The following is an 18,220-nucleotide window of genomic DNA, read 5'->3' as shown; positions in this document are numbered from 1 at the left end:
TTAAACCTGTTCATATTGAACCCGGCCGATCGCCAATCTATCATATCTTGTGTATCATTATCAGGATCGGTGCGATTACGTCGCAGAGCCCATTCTGCGACCTCCTCGATCAAATAGGAAAGAGGGACCAAAGGAATACCCCCATGGGCATGGCTAGGAACATGCGTACATGCCCAACAATAGGAGACATTCAATTTCTTTGCATAAGTATAAGACATAAACAGGAATGAATTCACAGTCACATGGTGCGTTGCCCGCTTCCTCCTGGTAGGCGGGTGAGTATGGATAGTCTTACATTCAGGAACTCGTGGCATGCCTTTCCCTCGTACACCGGTAGTCCCACCGGCAAGCGTAGCGATCGCAGGTCAGGGATCTGTGGATAGTCAGGAACCGAGGCTTCTGCTCGTCTTGATGAATGATGGTGGTACAGGTATCCACCGGAGTTGCCGTCCATAAGGTCTCATCTGTGGTGCTGTTGGCACAGCTAAAGGTGTCCTCACGACAAAGGTGCAGAATTCGTCCGCCGGTCTACATCGCCGGTCGCTAGTAAATGTAAACTGGATGGCGCTGGCGAGGATCACTAGTAAAAAGAGCAGCTTCATCGTGGGGTCCTGCTCCTAGTCCGAGTAAGGTCGTATGTACTTAAAACGAGAGTTAATAATCACGAAAACTTCACTAGCTTACAGTGGTGGGTGTGAATCCACGCATTGCGTCCTTCAACTTTGACTGCCGTGGGGGTGATTAGGAGAACTTGGAACGGTCCTTCCCAACGTGGTTCCAACCCCTTCCGTGTCCAATTGCGGATCATCACATGATCTCGTGGTTGTACAATATCGGAGCTAGCTAAGGGTGGCACTTCCTCTTGCGTGGCACGTACTCGTAAGTGGAGACTCTTTAATACTTTAGTCAAGGCTATTATGTAATTAGCCATTTCTGTAGTCAAATGGTGGAACTGGACCTCTTGGGGAATCTCACAATCCCATGGAGTGCGGAGTGCTGTAGGTAATAGTTTGAGCCAGGTGGCTCCGGTCTCTGCTTGTAATTTAAAAAGCTTAGTCTTTAAAGTCTGGTAAGCTCTTTCCACTATCCCAGCTGCCTGGGGTCTGTAGGCGCAGTGTAACTGCTGTTTAATTCCCAGTTGAGTGCAGAATTCTTTATTAATCTGTCCCACAAAGTGAGGTCCATTATCAGAGCTTAAACAATATGGAATTCCAAATCTTGGTACAATTTCATGCATAAGAACTTTTACTACAGTTGAAGCCTTATTATCTACAGTAGGATAGGCCTCTATCCATTTACTAAACACATCAACAATCACTAATACATGCTTATAACACTGGCATCTTTCCAACTCAATGTAGTCCAGTTGCAGGGTCTCAAAGGGACCCTCAAGCAATGGTGTTTTCCCCTGCTCACAGGGCACTGCCTTACCAGGGTTATACTGCTGGCATATCAAGCAGTGACTGCTAATTCGTTGGGCTATCTCCTGCAGTCTGGGATGCCACCAGGTTTTTAACAATATATCACCTGTAGCGCGAGCACCACAGTGAGATGCAAAGTGTACACATTCGGTCACCCAGGCTGCCAAAGCATCGGGCATACATGTCTGCCCTGCTGGGGTGACCCACAGCTTACTTTCTTTATCATATGTACATCCCAATTCTTCCCATAACTTTTTATCGCTAGCAGGAGCGTCCTCCTGTAGCTGGATTATGTCAGTAATGGTCGGCATAGGTTTTTCAGAGGGAGACTTACTCTTTGAGCTTTTAGTCTGGCTCATCATTTTGGGCACTACCATGGCTTTTGACTTAGAGGCTTCTTTAGCTTGGTAGTCGGCCTGCCTATTTCCTTCATCTACTGGAGTTTTTCCTTTCGTATGGGCAGTACACTTTATCACTGCTACCTTTTCTGGGAGCATAAGAGCTTGGAGTAATTGGGTTACTAGCTGCTGATGGGAAATTGGGGTGCCAGCAGATGTTAAGAATCCTCTGTTCGGGACTTCCGGTGGCAGTGATGCAGCAATAAGCCACACATGTGGGAGCTCCCGTTTTAAAGAGATTTTTCGGCTCTTTTGAGAGCCCAAAACGGAAATTTTTCGACGTCTCCCGGTGGGGGAAGGTGTGCTGAACGACTTTCCCTGCAGTCCATGCCTCGAACTCGGAGTGGAAAGGTGGAAAAAACAGCAGCAGCTCCTCAGAAAAAACGGGGGAAGGGATCCAAGATGGCCACCGACAGAGCTCCAGAGGAGTGGAGACTCTGGGCCCAGAAACAACAAACTGATCTGCGCTGCTTTAAAGAATTCAAGGATGAAGTACTGAGCTCTCTGCAGGAAACAAACAGAAGGCTGTCAGAGATTCAGTCCACCCAGGGTGCTGCCATCAAGAAGTTGCAGACGCAGGCCATTGAACGAGAGGAGGAGGCCGTGGTCCTCGTGAGTAAGGTGGAGGGGCACGAAGCACTCCACAAGAAGTGGCAGGAACGCTTCGAGGAGCTGGATCACCGCATGAGGCTGAAAAACCTGCGGATCTTGGGCCTTGCGGAGGGGCTGGAGGGATCGGACCTGACAGCCTATGTGGCTGTAATGCTGGGTTCGCTAGTGGGGGCCGGGTCTCTCCATCTGCCCCTGGAGCTGGAGGGAGCACACAGAGTACTGGCCAGGAGGTCTAAGGAGAATGAACCCCAGCGTGCGGTGCTGGTGAGGTTCCACCGGTTCAGTGATCGGGACTGCGTGCTGCGCTGGGCCAAGAAGGTGAAGAGCAGCAATTGGGAGAATGGGGTAGTGCGGATCTACCAGGACTGGAGTGCGGAGGTGGCTAAGCGGCGGTCCGGATTTAATCGGACGAAAGAGGTGCTTTATAGAAAAAAGATAAAGTTCGGAATGTTGCAGCCCGCGTGCCTGTGGGTAACTTATTTGGACCGGCACCATTATTTCGATTCCCCGGAGGAGGCGTGGGCCTTCGGGCGGACGGAGAAACTGGACTTGAACTAGGGGTTGGGGGTTGCGAGGTCGGCTGTAAGATATTAGTGCTGGATTCGGCTGTTGCTGTGTTCTCTTTTTCTTCTGTTTTTTTCTTCTTGTTTTAGTACTTTTGCAATTTTGATATGGTTATTTACGGGGGGTTGTTCTGCTATGTTTTTGTTTTTGTGCTTGGGGCATTGTTTGGGCTGTGTATCTTGCGGGGAGGGTCGGGGGGCATTGTTTGGGCTGTGTATCTTGCGGGGAGGGTCGGGGGGGTATGTTGTATTCTATGTCGGAGTAGGGGAATGGAGGGGGGCTGATATTTGGGAGCTGCGTCAGAAGGGTGTGGTGGGGCAGGGCGAAAGCGCAGGCTTTCCTCTGGTTTCCCGCGCTGCGGGGCTGGGGGGCGGAGATGGTGACGGGGGAGGTGGGGCCTTAACTGGTTCTTCCCCGCGCTGGAGCGGTGCCAGGAGGAGGGATAGATTGGGGGATGATCCCACTTCGGGAGGGGTCGGGCTATTGGCGGGAGTTTCCGGGGTCAGCAGAAGTTAGCTGACCCACAGAAGTACAATGGAGGACGGTTTGCGGCTGGGAGGGTTCCTAGCCTGGGGGGGAAGGGAGGGGGGGAAAGGGGAATACCGGGTTGCTGCTGGTAGGGTCAAGAAGGGGCTGGGGGGACAGAGGTGAGGGGTTGTCGCTATGGGGACGGGGTCGAGCAGGGGATGCTGGCCTGGGGCGGGCAGTCGACCGGCTATGGCTAGCCGACGGGGGAGGGGGGCGGGACGCCCTCTGATCCGGTTGGTCACCTGGAATGTGAGAGGGTTGAATGGGCCGGTGAAGCGGTCAAGGGTATTGGCTCACCTGAAGGGGCTAAAGGCGGATGTGGCAATGCTTCAGGAGACCCACCTGAGGGTGGCGGACCAGGTCCGCCTGAGGAAGGGATGGGTGGGGCAGGTTTTCCACTCGGGGTTGGATGTGAGGAACCGGGGAGTGGCGATTCTGGTGGGGAAAAATGTGTTGTTTGAGGCATCGGAGGTGGTGGCGGATAAGGGGGGTAGGTATGTGATGGTTAGGGGCAGGCTACAAGGAGAGAAGGTGGTACTGGCTAGTGTGTATGCCCCAAATTGGGACGATGCGGGCTTTATGAGGCGTATGTTGGGACGGATCCCGGATCTGGAGGCGGGAGGTCTGATCATAGGGGGGGACTTTAATACGGTGTTGGATCCTTCACTGGATCGGTCCAGCTCTAGGACGGGTAGGAGGCCGGCGGCGGCCAAGGTACTGAGAGGGTTTATGGATCAGATGGGTGGAGTGGATCCATGGAGGTTTGTGAGGCCGAGGGCACGTGAGTACTCTTTCTTCTCCCACGTACATAGGGTCTACTCTCGGATAGATTTCTTCGTGGTGAGTAGGGGACTGATTCTGAGAGTGGAGGAGGCCGAGTATTCGGCCATTGCAATCTCTGACCACGCTCCGCATTGGATAGAGTTGGAGATGGGGGAGGTGCGAGACCAACGTCCATTGTGGCGGTTGGATGTGGGGTTGTTGGCGGAGGAGGAGGTGTGTAGGAGGGTCCGGGCAAGTATTGAGGGGTCCCTTGAGGTGAATGATACGGGGGAGGTTCAGGTGGGGATGGTCTGGGAAGCCCTGAAGGCAGTAATTCGTGGGGAGCTGATATCCATCCGGGCACACAGGGAGAGGAGTGAGAGAGATAGACTGGTGGGAAAGATGCTGGAGGTGGACAGGAGGTATGCAGAGGCACCAGAGTAGGGACTGTTGGGGGAGAGGCGCAGCCTGCAGGCTAAATTTGATTTGCTGACCACTAGAAAGGCTGAGGCACAGTGGAGGAAGGCACATGGGGCAGTGTACAAACATGGTGAAAAGGCGAGTAGGATGCTGGCTCATCAGCTCCGTAAGCGGGATGCGGCTAGTGAGAGATGCTGGAGTGAGAGACAAGAGTGGGAATGTGGTGCGGAAGGGGGGTAGAGGTGAATGAGGTCTTCAAGGACTTTTACGGGGAACTGTACCAGTCGGAGCCAACGGGGGAGAGGAGGGGAATGGAGAGGTTCCTTGACAGGCTTTCTTTCCCGAAGGTGCAGGAGGAGAAGGTGGAGGGGCTGGGTGCGCCGATTGAGCTGGAGGAGCTAGTTAAGGGGATCGGGCAGATGCAGTCAGGGAAGGCACCGGGGCCGGATGGGTTCCCGGTGGAATTTTATAAAAAGTTTGTGGACCTAGTGGGCCCCTTGCTGGTGCGGACACTCAACGAAGCGTGGGAAGGGGGGACTTTGCCCCCGACGATGTCACGGGCGCTGATCTCGTTAATTTTAAAGAAGGACAAGGACCCCCAGCAGTGTGGGTCATACAGGCCCATATCTCTCCTCAACGTGGATGCTAAGGTGCTGGCAAAAATCCTGGCCACCAGGATAGAGGACTGTGTGCCAGGGGTTGTGCATGAGGACCAGACAGGTTTTGTGAAGGGAAGGCAGCTGAACAAGAATCCTCTGTTCTTCCATAATTGTCCAAAATCATGTACGACTCCAAAGGCATATCTGGAGTCTGTATAAATATTTACTTTTTGCCTGCTCCTAGTGTGCATGCGCGTATTAGTGCGAACAATTCTGCTTGCTGTGCTGAAAACGGAGTTTCAAATGCTGCTGATTCTACTGTCTTCCCCACCCTGGTTGATTATAGCATATCCTGATAACTGCTCCCCCCTTTCACCGATGGAAGCACTTCCATCTGTGAACATGGTCAGGTCTGGGTCGTTAAGAGGGTGAAAATTCAAAACTTAAGATTTGTAAATTCCAATTAAAATGCATCTTCAGCTGTGTGGACTGTTCATTACTTTATCAGAATTAAAAGGACCAGAGCTCAGGCAAACCAGCATGGGAGTGTCAAGACATCTTCTGGATTACACACAAAAGCTTGTTGAAAGGGTTAATTGTCTTGCAGAGACAAAAAGGGGCGTATAGTGGGTGGATAAATTGGAATGATGCCATTCGCATCTCGAAACTTGTTTTTAAATTTTTCACTCAAATGGACTGGGAGTAAAAGTTGGAGTGCTGCCAAATTCCCGTTATCAAGTCTTTCAGGGAACACAATATGTTATTGAAACTCATGGACATATTTCATTTACCCATCTGTTGTTTATAAGTAATTTTGCAATCTCATAATTAAAACATCTGCATTGTGAGACAGGTTAGTTTCACCCTACTGATGATTATTTGTGTCAGGGAAGTTTTAACTCTGAACTAATGAAACACCGGCTTGATCATATTTGTCATATGTATTTCAACTATCCTAACCTCCACTGAACACCATAAAACTAATATTTTCTTATTCTTACATACGTGATTTTGCACCCTGATTAAAATTCCTTGTGTATCAAAATTACCCTGGAAATGCCAATGATAGCCTTTGGAAAAAGAAAAATTGTTAACTGCACTCAAACTATAATCTTTAAAGACAATGCGTAGACAATTTGAAGCTTTCAAATAATCACAGCTCGTAAAAAGTCACGGTCTGAAGTCAAAGTCTGCATACAGAGACAGTGAATAGTTCAGAACAAAGTTTAAATGCCTAAAACTCACTCTCTCTGTCTGTCTCTCTACGTAACTCTGTCTGTCTCTGGAACTCTTGTCGCTCTTTCTCTTTATCTAACTACCCCTCCCCTTCTCTGTCTCTCCCTGACTCGCTCTCTTTTGCTCTCTCAACTTTTGCTGTCTCTATCAGTCCCTTTCTCTGTCTCTCTCTCTCTCTAACCCTCTCACTCTTTCTCTAAAATGGAGCTCAATTAAAATACTGAACAAAATTTTTCATTCTCCTTTGAAAACTTTATCTGTGTTATTCCATTTAAGTCAATTTCCACTGATTAATTTTAGAGGCATTAGCTATTCTTAGAGATGTATATTTCTTTGTGCAGATGACCTGCTTGCTGAAATGGTTAAATTTTTGTACAAAATCAAAAGTGGTGGAGAACTTGGCATGATGCCATCTCCGTCCGCTATGCGACCTTAGATATTACCCATCCTTTCTTTCAATTTTCAATGTTCGTTATTTAACCGGTTTTTGGAAAGAGACATTACTGGATGTTTATTTTTCTTTTATTTCAAATGAGTTGAATTACTGCTGAATTTATCTGGACGGCTTGAATCTATCTGAAGTTATTCTCGACATGTATCCATTCTTAAGTTTCTAACCGTAACCTTGTATTGATTTTCCTCCCCATTTTTTTCATTTTTGGAGGGGGGGGTTAGTCATCCTCAGATATTCCTGAACAAAACTAATTGAGTGTTTTAGCCCATTTCTGATCTTTTGGACTTCACTTAATTTGATTTTTTTTTCTCTCCTTGAGACATTCTGGGACAGTCGTTAGCCGTAATTGTTGGCAGTTTTGTGATGTCTTTTGCTAGTTTGCAGAATCTACTGCTGCTATGTTTACTCGCTTTATTGACATGCTTAAAGGAGTTAGAGCTCAATTCCTTTAAACCAGTCTATCTTCCAAATGGTGTGAAGGTTGAATTTATGTCATTTATGCTTCTAACTTTATTTGTCTTATCTTTACTTCTGTGTATCTCACCATTTTTCTCTGTTCCACAGAAATCACACCCATCTTTGATCATTGTTTTTTTTACCAGAGTATTTTGCTCTTCAAAAACCAAAAAAAAATTTTTAACTGATTTTTTTACTCATTTGGCCTTGATACCAGACTTATTTGATGTTACCTCACCGTCTGTCCGCCTTGCCAAGTGATTCTAATTTTTGGCGGTCAACGGTTTGACTACTCGCCTTGTCCACCGGCTCGAGCGGTGTCCAGCTCAGCAAATCCTTCCAGACTTGCACTAAATGTTAGGGGTGAAAATATTCACACGAAGGCCTGAGTATCAGTAACAAAGCAGTTTATTATGTCAGAATTCTGGGAGATAAGATTTGGGAACTCCGCAGTCCCTGACAGCACCTTATCCCACTTAAGCTTAAACTCACATGGATTAATATACAGATTCAAGGCGGATAGCCTAATGACTTGGTTCTTTTCCCATATGTGCCTTCCTTTTTTTTAAGACCGTGGCTGTTTTAACTATTTCTTTCTCTGTCAATTTTATACCCAATTTTAATGCATTAGTTTTCCCCCAGTGGCCATTTTTCTTCTAAATTTTATGCAATTCTCCTGACAATTGTCTCAGTTGCTTGGAATATTCCGGATATTGTTCACACAAGGTTTGAAGCGCGCTTCCACTATCAGAGGTTGTATTTAACGTGTTACCCATCTCTAACACTATTGGCAGTTAATGATCCTTGCGATTATTGTTTATTTAGCGAAATGGTCCTGGACCAATTCAGGCAGGCTCATCCGTGCCTGCAAGCCTATCTAACTACAAGGTTATAACGTCCTTGTTATATTTTTAACTTAGGGTTGATCACGCACCCTTCTAAAGCCTCTTATCACGGGGGCACTTTTAATCAAAAGCAAGGATCATGATGATGCCGAAACCTCTTCTGTAGCTATTACTGTAGGGGCTACACTCCCTCCCTTTAAAGCACTAGTCCCTGACTGTGCCTGTAGCTATTACTGTAGGGGCTACACTCCCTCCCTTTAAAGCACTAGTCCCTGACTGTGCCTGTAGCTATTACTGTAGGGGCTACACTCCCTCCCTTAAAGCACTAGTCCCTGACTATGCCTAGTGACAATTACTGTAGGCAGGGCCGGCCCAAGGCACCGGCAACTCGGGCAGTCGCCCGGGGCGCCATGTGCTAGGGGGCACCAGAGACTCGGGTCCCGCGCATGCGCAGTTGGGCCGGTGCCAAATGCGCATGCGCGGTGGCCGCCCTCCCCCAGGGCGGCCCCCTCCGCGCCTCGGGCCCGCCCCCCTCGCCTTGGGCCCTCCGCCTCAGCCCCGCCTCGGGCCCGCCGCCCCCCCCCCCCCCGCCTCGGGCTCGCCCCCCCCTCTGGGCTCGTCGCCCCCCCCCCCCCCCTGGGCTCGGCTCACCCCCCCTTGGGCTCGGCCCCTCGACCCTGCCCCCCCCTCGACCCCGCCCACCCCCCCCCCCCGGCCCCGCCCCCCCTACCTCCCTGCCCCCCCCCCCCCCCCCCCCCCCCCGAAGGGCACCGAAGTTCAGCTTGCCCGGGGCGCCAGTAACCCTAGGGCCGGCGCTGACTGTAGGGGTCACACTCCCTCCCTTAAACGGGTTCGCCGGACTGACCTGGATTTCGTAGGAGCGTCCCTGAGCGCTGACAGCGGGGCTGAATCGTGGACGGTACAGCGGAGGGGAATACCAAAGTGGCAAAAGTTTTACTCACAGTGGTGGCCCAATTCCTCCTTCGCTCCCGAACTCGATCAGTCGCTTATGCCGCCAGTCCCAGCGGAGACTCTTAGAAATCCCACCGCTGCCACCAAAATGTGAATGTGTCTCTAATTCACTTGTCTCTCAGTCCGGAAGAAACAGTCTCGAACACGATCGTACTTCAGAATATTCTTTATTGCGATCGGGGCAGCCCTCTAGGTATTCCAAAGAAACACCTCTGAGTGTGCCAAAGTTTTGCTCAAAACATCCTGTCTTTATATGTTTTTTTTAAGGGGCTGTCCCTTACATTCACTTGAGCTTGCCCCCATTACAAAATATAGCTTGTTTTTACCAAAGATCTAATACATGATTAACTTGTTATTGCCATATTTTCAACACATGATTTACAGACATTGAGGTTATCTATTGGCACATAAGTATATAGCAATTTTAGCAAAACAACAGGTGTTAGCCACAGTATCAATGGCTCCCACATTTCATATTCCGTCATCCAGCCATCTTCCTTGTTTCTCAAGGCTGTTTGGCTTACTGTCATGAGTCGGCTCACAAATTCAATAATAACTCCCTTATTAGTAACTTTCCACTAATGTGTCCCATTAATTCTGGATTGTTCTAGCTATTAACCCTTGGTTCACACTCTCGATATGAGCAACAGAACTTCGGATGAGCTTAGATGGGATGCTGATCAAGAGAGCATTGGAATAGTAAGAGAGCTTGGAATAGTGAGATGAGAGGTAACAAAGTTTGACTGGGGGTTTCAGCAGAGATTATTCGAAACCTACAGAAAAGGGTGATTTAATGGAGAAGATGTGGAAGCTGAGCTGAGGATGTTTTTTTAAAAAAAATCTCAATTGAGCTGTGACTGGAAGCTGATAAATGAAATCAGTTGCAGTATAAGTTATTGAACTTCAGATCTTGCTGAGTATTGCTGAGCATGATTGTGTAAAATTCCTGTTGTTTTAATTTTCAGTGTAGTTGATCGCTGAAAATAGGAATCATGGGCTCATTACTTCATATACTAAAATGACGAACTGCAGATTTTCAACTCTGTTCTGTGTTTGGACCTCAGATTTTACTGGAAATTTTCAGATTTTGTAGATGGTGTGTATTGGCAAGGTTCTGCCAAACTCTGTAAATTATTCAGTTATCAAAACCTTTTGAACTATAGTCTTAACTCCTGTGGGATCCATCTTTTTTTCTAGTTATTTGTGTAGTGTATTTCATTTGAATGGAACTGAGCAAAAATTGACTGTCCCTTAGTTCATTAGACGTGTTTTAATTCACAAGGGAGGCAAGCAAAGATTAACTTTTTGAAGAGGTGATCCTTTTGATTCCTTGTGTAAAGTTTTGATTTCCATGTACAGGATAGCACCTTAATTCTGAAAAAATTCTGTTTATCATTTTTGTGAACATGTTTGTTTTAGATTTTTCTTAATTGATTCTTTAGAATAGTCACTTGTGTTTCACATCTGATCGGGTGGCTTGTACAAGCTTCTTCCAGTGTAGGGCTCATTTCTGACATCCTTAATGACTGCCTCAGCTTTGCGCATTTGTGACAACAAGTTACATGTGTTTGTTTTTACAGCTATTGCTGTGAAGCTCTAAGGGTGAAGTAGCAAAATTGACTCCACCAAATGAAACAGCAGCACTAAAGATGTTTGGTATAATAATAAAACAGGAAGAATTAAAACTACGTAAGACTAAATATTATGTACAGAATTGCTCTATAATCTCTACAGACTAAAGGAAGATATCTGTACATGTGTTGATATCTGAGTTGGTCCTTGTTTCAATGTTTTATGCTTTAGAACTGCTGGTTAGAGACGGCTTGGGCGCAACCATGACAATAAGAAGAGTAGGTTCCGGTCAGCATAGTGCCCAAATACCGGAATTTCTTCATATTCCCAAAGCATGGAGCACAATAACAAGGGCAACAGAAATACTTGTATAGGGTAGGTATTCAATCTGGAGTCCCATTTGGAGGGTGGGCGGCTGATATTGGTGGTGGAGAGGCAGATTTGGCAGTATTCAGTTTTTAAGAATTTGTTAACTTGCTAGCACATTATTTCTCTTGCTGTATTGTAAGGAAACATGCTTTCTGCAATGATCGTCCTCTTTTCCTTTGAGTAACTAACTGTCTATTTCAAGTGGTTTATTAACTTAAGTATTTAACATTTGGAATGAATGTGACAAACCTGTAAATATACTTTGGTTTTAATATATTAGCAATTAATTTTTAAAAGACTGAAAAAGATTAATATGATTATTGTGAGAGATGCTGAAGTAATTTTCATTGTTGGGAATTTCTAATTAATCAATTATCCAATTCGTACCAGAATTTGACACACCACCTGATTCTTCCATACCATCACATTAGTCATTTTAAGCTATGATTTTCTAAGACCTCTTACCTAAATCTGCAACATTGCAGCTTATCATCAACTGTTGCTTCCAGATCATGGAATCCTCTCTCACCATTGCCATCCCATTATTTGCACCATATCCCACCAATCTTTCTTGCTCAGCAGCAAACTCTGCAATTCCTACTGTAGTTTTCCAGCTTTTCAGTACTCTGCATCATGCGTCCCAATGTTGCCTTTTTTCACTGTCATACCAGAAATCTCTGCCGTTCAATATCAACACCTGCATCCATTTTTGCTCTTTGCAAATGTTTTGCATTTCCACGCCATCCAATGCAACTTCCTCACTGACAATAGCATTTAAAATTGTATGCTCTCATAACACATCCCAAGACTCAACTTGTATGCGAATAGTCTTCCCCCTTAGGTAGCCTTGTAAAAATGTAATGATGTGCTGTTCTTGCACTGGATTTTGTGGCACTGGGTTTTGTGGTGCAATTTAAAACTTATACGGTTTGTTCATTTTTTCACCAACTGAAATAGAAGGTTGGAAAATCAGGCATGTCACAAAATGGCCAAGTGAAATTCTATGTTTGCTGTTCTAAATGAAGTCCTCTCTGTGCCACATGTGCAACATTTTGAAATATGCCCCTGTACTCCAACTACCTACCTTTCCCGTTGTTAGTCACACACTATATATTGTTAGTCGCAAACATATACTGTAAATATTTTCATGATTCTTTAGCTTACATTTGTCAACAACCTCTATTATGTTGATTCCAATCTGGCATTTCATTATGTTCTATTTGAGTTTCTATTGTTTTTCTTTTTGTTTAACGACCACTGCTTTATTGCCAACATTTTAAAATATACCAACACAATAATATATTATCAATTGCAATGCACAATTTTTAGCAAAACAGAATATTGAAATCAGAGAAAACTAAGGAGCTACCCAGCTTAATGCTACCTTCCTGAATTTAGTCTGTAGCCTTGCATATCACGGCTCTTCAAGTAGACAGTTAAGTACTTTTTAAATATGTTGAGTTATTGCCTTTACCTGCCCTTCATGCCGAGTTCTGGGTTCATACCAACTTTCTGCGTCAACTGTTTCCTCATACCCCCTCTACCAAATGCTGTAAATTTATTCCTCCCTCTGCTCGGGTAAATACATCATCCTCCTTAACTAAACCCTCTTAATTTTACACCTACATCTCATCAAGTCACGTCACAGCCTCCTCTGTTTCAAAGAAAATAAACCCAGCTTTTCCAAAGTTTCCTCATGACCAAAATAGGTATAGATTTCACCATAATCATGAATCTGAGCCTGAAAATACTTTGTAATGACTCAATCTCATTTTTCAACCAGCGCTTCATGAGGGAGAAATTAGTTTAAGTAGCAGTGCCAGTAGATTTGTATCAATTCCACTCACTTCCTGCTTGTCCACTTTTATGTTCTCCATTAATATTATTGAAGGCTCCCAGGGAATCTGTATGGTTTGTGTGTTGTTGCTTCACAAACAAATTTTTCCCAATTTATTCTGCTACACGGAATATCCTCTGACTCACTGAATATCGCTTCAGATCCATTAGCATAGGTCATGTAGACTGACGTTGGTCACTAAATAACAATAGAAGTGAATGACTTATTTGACCATTCTGACTGGTACTGTAGTTTACAACTACGAGCTCAACATTGATGAGTTACTATCTGGAATGTAATAAATGTATAGAAATATTGTTTGCTTTAATACATGTTGAAATAAAATAAATTTGCTTTGAGAAAAGTGTTGCAGTGGACACCAACAATGTTCTTTTCCCTTTCCCACTTGTCTAGAATATAAATAGGCTAGAAGTGATACTAGGATTTATCACTGGCTGACGAAGGGAATACGACCCTTCATTTAATTCATTTAATATTAACTTAAGCAAGCATTGTGTACTGCTAAAACTAAAGGACACAATGACATCTAAATATTGGCAGCCTTAAAATAAAGGTGCTTGGCATCCTTATTTGTTAAATGATGTATGCGTAGTTTAGTTATAATTTGATAGTGGCTGTAAATGAGCTCATGCTCTTGATTTGTCGCATGGTACAGATGATAAAATACATTTGGTTGTTGTGATGTTGGCAACACCTATGACATTTTAATCCTCAGGCAGCTAAAGTAAAGTCTCCTATTCACCTTTATCTTTATGCTTGAGGCATCATGAGGAGGGGGAGATCTTAGCTTACAATGTGCTAGTAGGAAATCCTCCTTTTCCTAGCTGCACAGCATGAGCATGCTGTTTGAGGTCTTATCTCTATTGGTTAACAGGTGTGTAAATTAACTTTTTCTTCCCAGAACACACTGACCTAGGACTTGAATCTCTGATCATGATTCATAATCTGCTTTAAATGGGCATCAATCAGTGAGATTTTTTGCTCTCAATTAGAATCTGAATTGATAACTCCATGTTTAACAACTCAAACAGATTTACAGCTACACTGTGAATGGGATATAAAGTGGAAATGCTGAATCAATTCTTCAATTAATTACGATTCCTTGCTTAGGGGCCTCTTGCCCCTTCTAATTGTCATTGGACTTTGATGAAGATTTATTGGTTTATTTTGAATTCAGTATGCTGTAGCATGTTGAATTGATAGCTCAATTGTTTTTATTGACTTTGCTTTTTTTTATTGTTTAGGTCAGCCATATAAAAGTTGTCAATAAATTCTACATATGCTATTGTTTACAGCCATAAATCGTCGTCATCCAGTATTCAAAATGAAGCTCCAAAGAAAAAGCCAAAACTTGAAACAAAGCCCTCCAATGGAGACAGGTAAACCAATTAGGAATTAAACTTCTCTTATTTTGTTTGGATTGGGGGAGTTTTTATATTAGTTAACTACCAAGCATTGTTGAAATTTAACCATAGGAACTTGAGTCTGATTGGTACGACATGGCCCTGAAGAGTGAACCAGCAAATGGCTGTCACTTACTTTGTTTAACTGAAACAGGCATAATGTGTGTACATTTTGTTTTTATCTGCAAAGCACAGAGCCTTGTATATCACATATGTAGCTTACAGTGCACGCACATGCGCCACACTGCGAGCCCGACTGACCATCTTAAATTGGTTGTCAGCATAATTATTAGCACATTGAAGATTATTTATCAAATACTATCCAATCGTGGAATCACATTTAATGTTGGACACTGTTTTGAGTTTTGCAAGCAAGGTCTGGTTGGGCACGGCCTATACCTTTCCCATTGCGGACAGCGGAAGGGACATGTTTGATACGATCTGCCAGTCTTTGGGTCGTTCAGACAACATCACACTGGCACTGAAATCATAATAATCTTTATTGTCACAAGTAGGCTTACATTAACACTGCAATGAAGTTACCGTGAAAAGCCCCTAGTAGCATATAACATATTCCTCATTTGTGTGATAGGCAGAACATCTTTTTGGCTTGACAGCAGCATCCTGTTTTTGGCGAGTGCCATTTGTGTTGCTCCTGCATAGTAGCAGCATGAAATAGTTATCTTTGCCCGTTGCTCAAATTTTTGAGATACCTTGCCCTTCTAGAGTAATCTGAGGTAGACTGGGTGTTTTTCAGGATCGTAAGTGTTGACCTTGGGCCCATTGATAAGTTTGCATGGTATGCATTGTGAAATGAACTGATCAGGATAGCCAGTATCCCACAAGATGCCTCTGGTGTGCTCTGTTCCAGCATTAAGCTTGCATGGTGATCAAATGGCTCAAACCCTATCTACGAGGCTAGTAAAAACGCTAATCCTATTTCACGTGGGACTGTAAGAATAATCCCAATGCATATATTGACCATTGAAGGTAGGCTCATGGTTAACCATAGTAGCGAAACCTGGCAGATTTCTCAACTGGTTTGTCAAGGAAAGGGAGCTAAATTGACAGGACAATTTCAACGGTGAGTTTGAATTTTGGATGGAGCCCATTAAAACTTGAGGAAATTGTGACGTGCAGCTGCAGATTTAAATATAACAAATATATCGTCCACATATCAGAAATGTGCATGCATTCCATTGAGGCATGTTTATCATGGAATCCAACAAAGATGTTTACGCAAGCTGGACCTAGAAGGGATCTCATAGCAACTGCATCTATTTGTCACACACAATGTTGTTAAAACTGAACTCATCTGCATGATTTGCAGAGTTCATAAGCTCATGACGATTGATTCTCACATTGGGGGGCTGTCTGGTCAATATATGCATTTGGATTCTTAGGTTTCACGTGATATAGGATTAGCCTCTTTGACAACCTCGTTAAAAGGGCTTGAGCCATATATCACCACGATATCGTGCTGCAGCAGAAATATCCATGGATTCCTCAAGTGGAGCGTAGGTGAATAGGTTAGCAATGTCAAATGAGTACATGGACATGACATTGTTATCAACATGCAAGTCTTTTTATCTTTGTAAATATGAAGGAATCCTTCACCGTATATGTTAGAAACTTATTTAAAACTTTTTAACAATCCATCCAACCATTTGGCCAATTCATCCTGTGCCACATATATGTATACAAAAGATCCTGTTCTTTGCAGACAGAAAGAACATGCATAAACATTCCACCTGTTTCAGCTAAACAAAGTAAGTGGTAGCCATTTGCTGGTTCATTGGTCAAGGTATTGCGCTGAAGAATCAAGATCAAGCTGCCTGGTTTAAAGTTTTAAAAAGCCTTGGATGGTAACTCACCAACTGGAGCATTCTCCATGGCAACATCTCTACCAATCAGAGACCACCTGCTAACCAATCAGCGCTCTCTTCTCGTACAGTATAAATGTCTTGGATTTGTATTCTTGCAGAATGCCCTGATGAGTGCGAGCTAAACAGCTTTGATAAAAATGTATTTTTTCTTCAGTAATGTGGAAACTTTGTTTCACTCATTGCTGCAGCATTGCTCAATGAAAATCTAATCTATCATTTAAATTCAGATGAGTTAATATTTGTTTATGTTAAGGATTGTCAATTGTTATTAATTTATCCAGTTTATAATGATGTCACTATAGTTTGCAGTATAAACTATATGGTTTACATAGTGCAAATCATCCACTAAAACATTTTCTAAAATGATATATTACTTGACAGAATCAGTAGACATAGAAGAGACAAAACATCCCATCTTCTATAATAATCTTTATAATCATCCATTGTCTGGTCTTGTTAGTTTTCTCCTTGAATAGATCATGATTGTGTTGCAGAGTTTTTGCTGAAAATTATTAGCCTTGGAGAAGTTTAAGTTGCATGTCATTTCTATTATTTCAATAATATTTGAGTAAACATCCCTGAATTGTAGGTACTTTTGCAGAAAAAAATACACAGTATGGTTTTGCTGAGTTGCAATATTGGAATTTCCATACAACAGGCAAACAAAAGGGGGTAGATTTTCAATAATTGAGAAGTGAACAACTCACCAGATCCCAAAACCTCCCTGGAGTTCTCATTGAAAGCTATTTGCTTATCCCCAAACTCAAAATCTACCATGAACCAGTGCAACTGGGCAGTGGTTTTTATTTGTTTATTTTAAAAATAAATTTAGAGTATGCTATTCTCTTTTTTTTCCGAATTAAGGAGCAATTTAGCATGGCCAATCCACCTACCCTGCGCATCTTTTTGGATTGGGGTGAGACCCATGCCGACACGGGGAGAATGTGCAAACTCCACATGGACTGTGACCCAGGGCCAGGATCGAATGGGGGGCCTCGGTGCCGTGAGGCAGCAGTGCTAACCACTGTGCCGCCGTGCTGCCCTGGGCAGTGCTTTAAAAATATTTATGTTGTGGTAACTTAGTAAAATGTGATCATTAATCAAGCCAAAGTGGGTTTGTCACACTAAGTAAGCATTTTAAGTCAGTGTCAATCCACCCACCATCTATGAATCGTGCAAATTTAAATTACTTTCTTGAAAATAAGAAAAAATGGGCATTTGCGGATATAGTGTTAACTTCCTTTAAATTAAGAAAAAAAGTCTTTTCGACACTTATTAAGGTTTGTCCGTGTGTATAAAGTTCTTGCTTAATATTTGGAAACTTCTTGATTATCTGCCAATGAGCACAATTCGTAGAGATCACTGTTGTGATTACTTCACCTTGAGGACGTGATCAGTTTTCTGTATAGGCCCTCTTCTAGCTCAATGTTTCTAAATCTAGCACAGTTGCACCGAATGCAGAGTGTGCTTAAAATTTTGCCAACTGTTGTGCTGCTTACCTTGAAATCGGGTTCTGAAAACACACAAATGAAATGGAAACATTTAGGTAAAAGTACTTGTTTGATTATATATCATGTTACTTAGTGTCTATGGTACAGAAACTGATTTTTTACACATGGCTTATTTTCTACAGTTAAAACTGGCATAATCAAATATATCTGAACTCTGCTTGGTTGTCTTTATTTTTCCACCTGCAGGGTTCTCGTGTCTTGTGGCAGAATGGCACACTTCCCTTTATCTCGCCCTTTCCAAGTGTTCAAAATCCACCAAAACTTTCAATTTAGATTTAAATACAGATGAGATTTAATTGAGATAAATTGAGTTGAGCGGCACTGTGGCGCAATGGTTAGCACTGCTGCCTATGG

The 18,220-nt window shown here is 43.8% G+C and overlaps 1 protein-coding gene across 3 annotated transcripts in view; it reads left to right on the top strand.

The window, feature by feature from the left end:
• Positions 1-18,220, top strand: part of fam76b (family with sequence similarity 76 member B) — a 47,386-nt gene that overhangs the window by 17,716 nt on the left and 11,450 nt on the right. For all 3 annotated transcript variants that reach the window (XM_038818865.1, XM_038818864.1, XM_038818866.1), the window contains exon 7: positions 14,362-14,445. In XM_038818865.1, the coding sequence (XP_038674793.1) occupies positions 14,362-14,445 (84 nt within the window). The remainder of the gene's footprint in view (positions 1-14,361; positions 14,446-18,220) is intronic.

This window comes from Scyliorhinus canicula, chromosome 14 (assembly GCF_902713615.1).
Source record: "Scyliorhinus canicula chromosome 14, sScyCan1.1, whole genome shotgun sequence".
Taxonomy (NCBI): Eukaryota; Metazoa; Chordata; class Chondrichthyes; order Carcharhiniformes; family Scyliorhinidae; genus Scyliorhinus; species Scyliorhinus canicula.
Note: the sequence above shows the minus strand (reverse complement) of the source record. Positions and strands in the feature narration are given on the sequence as shown.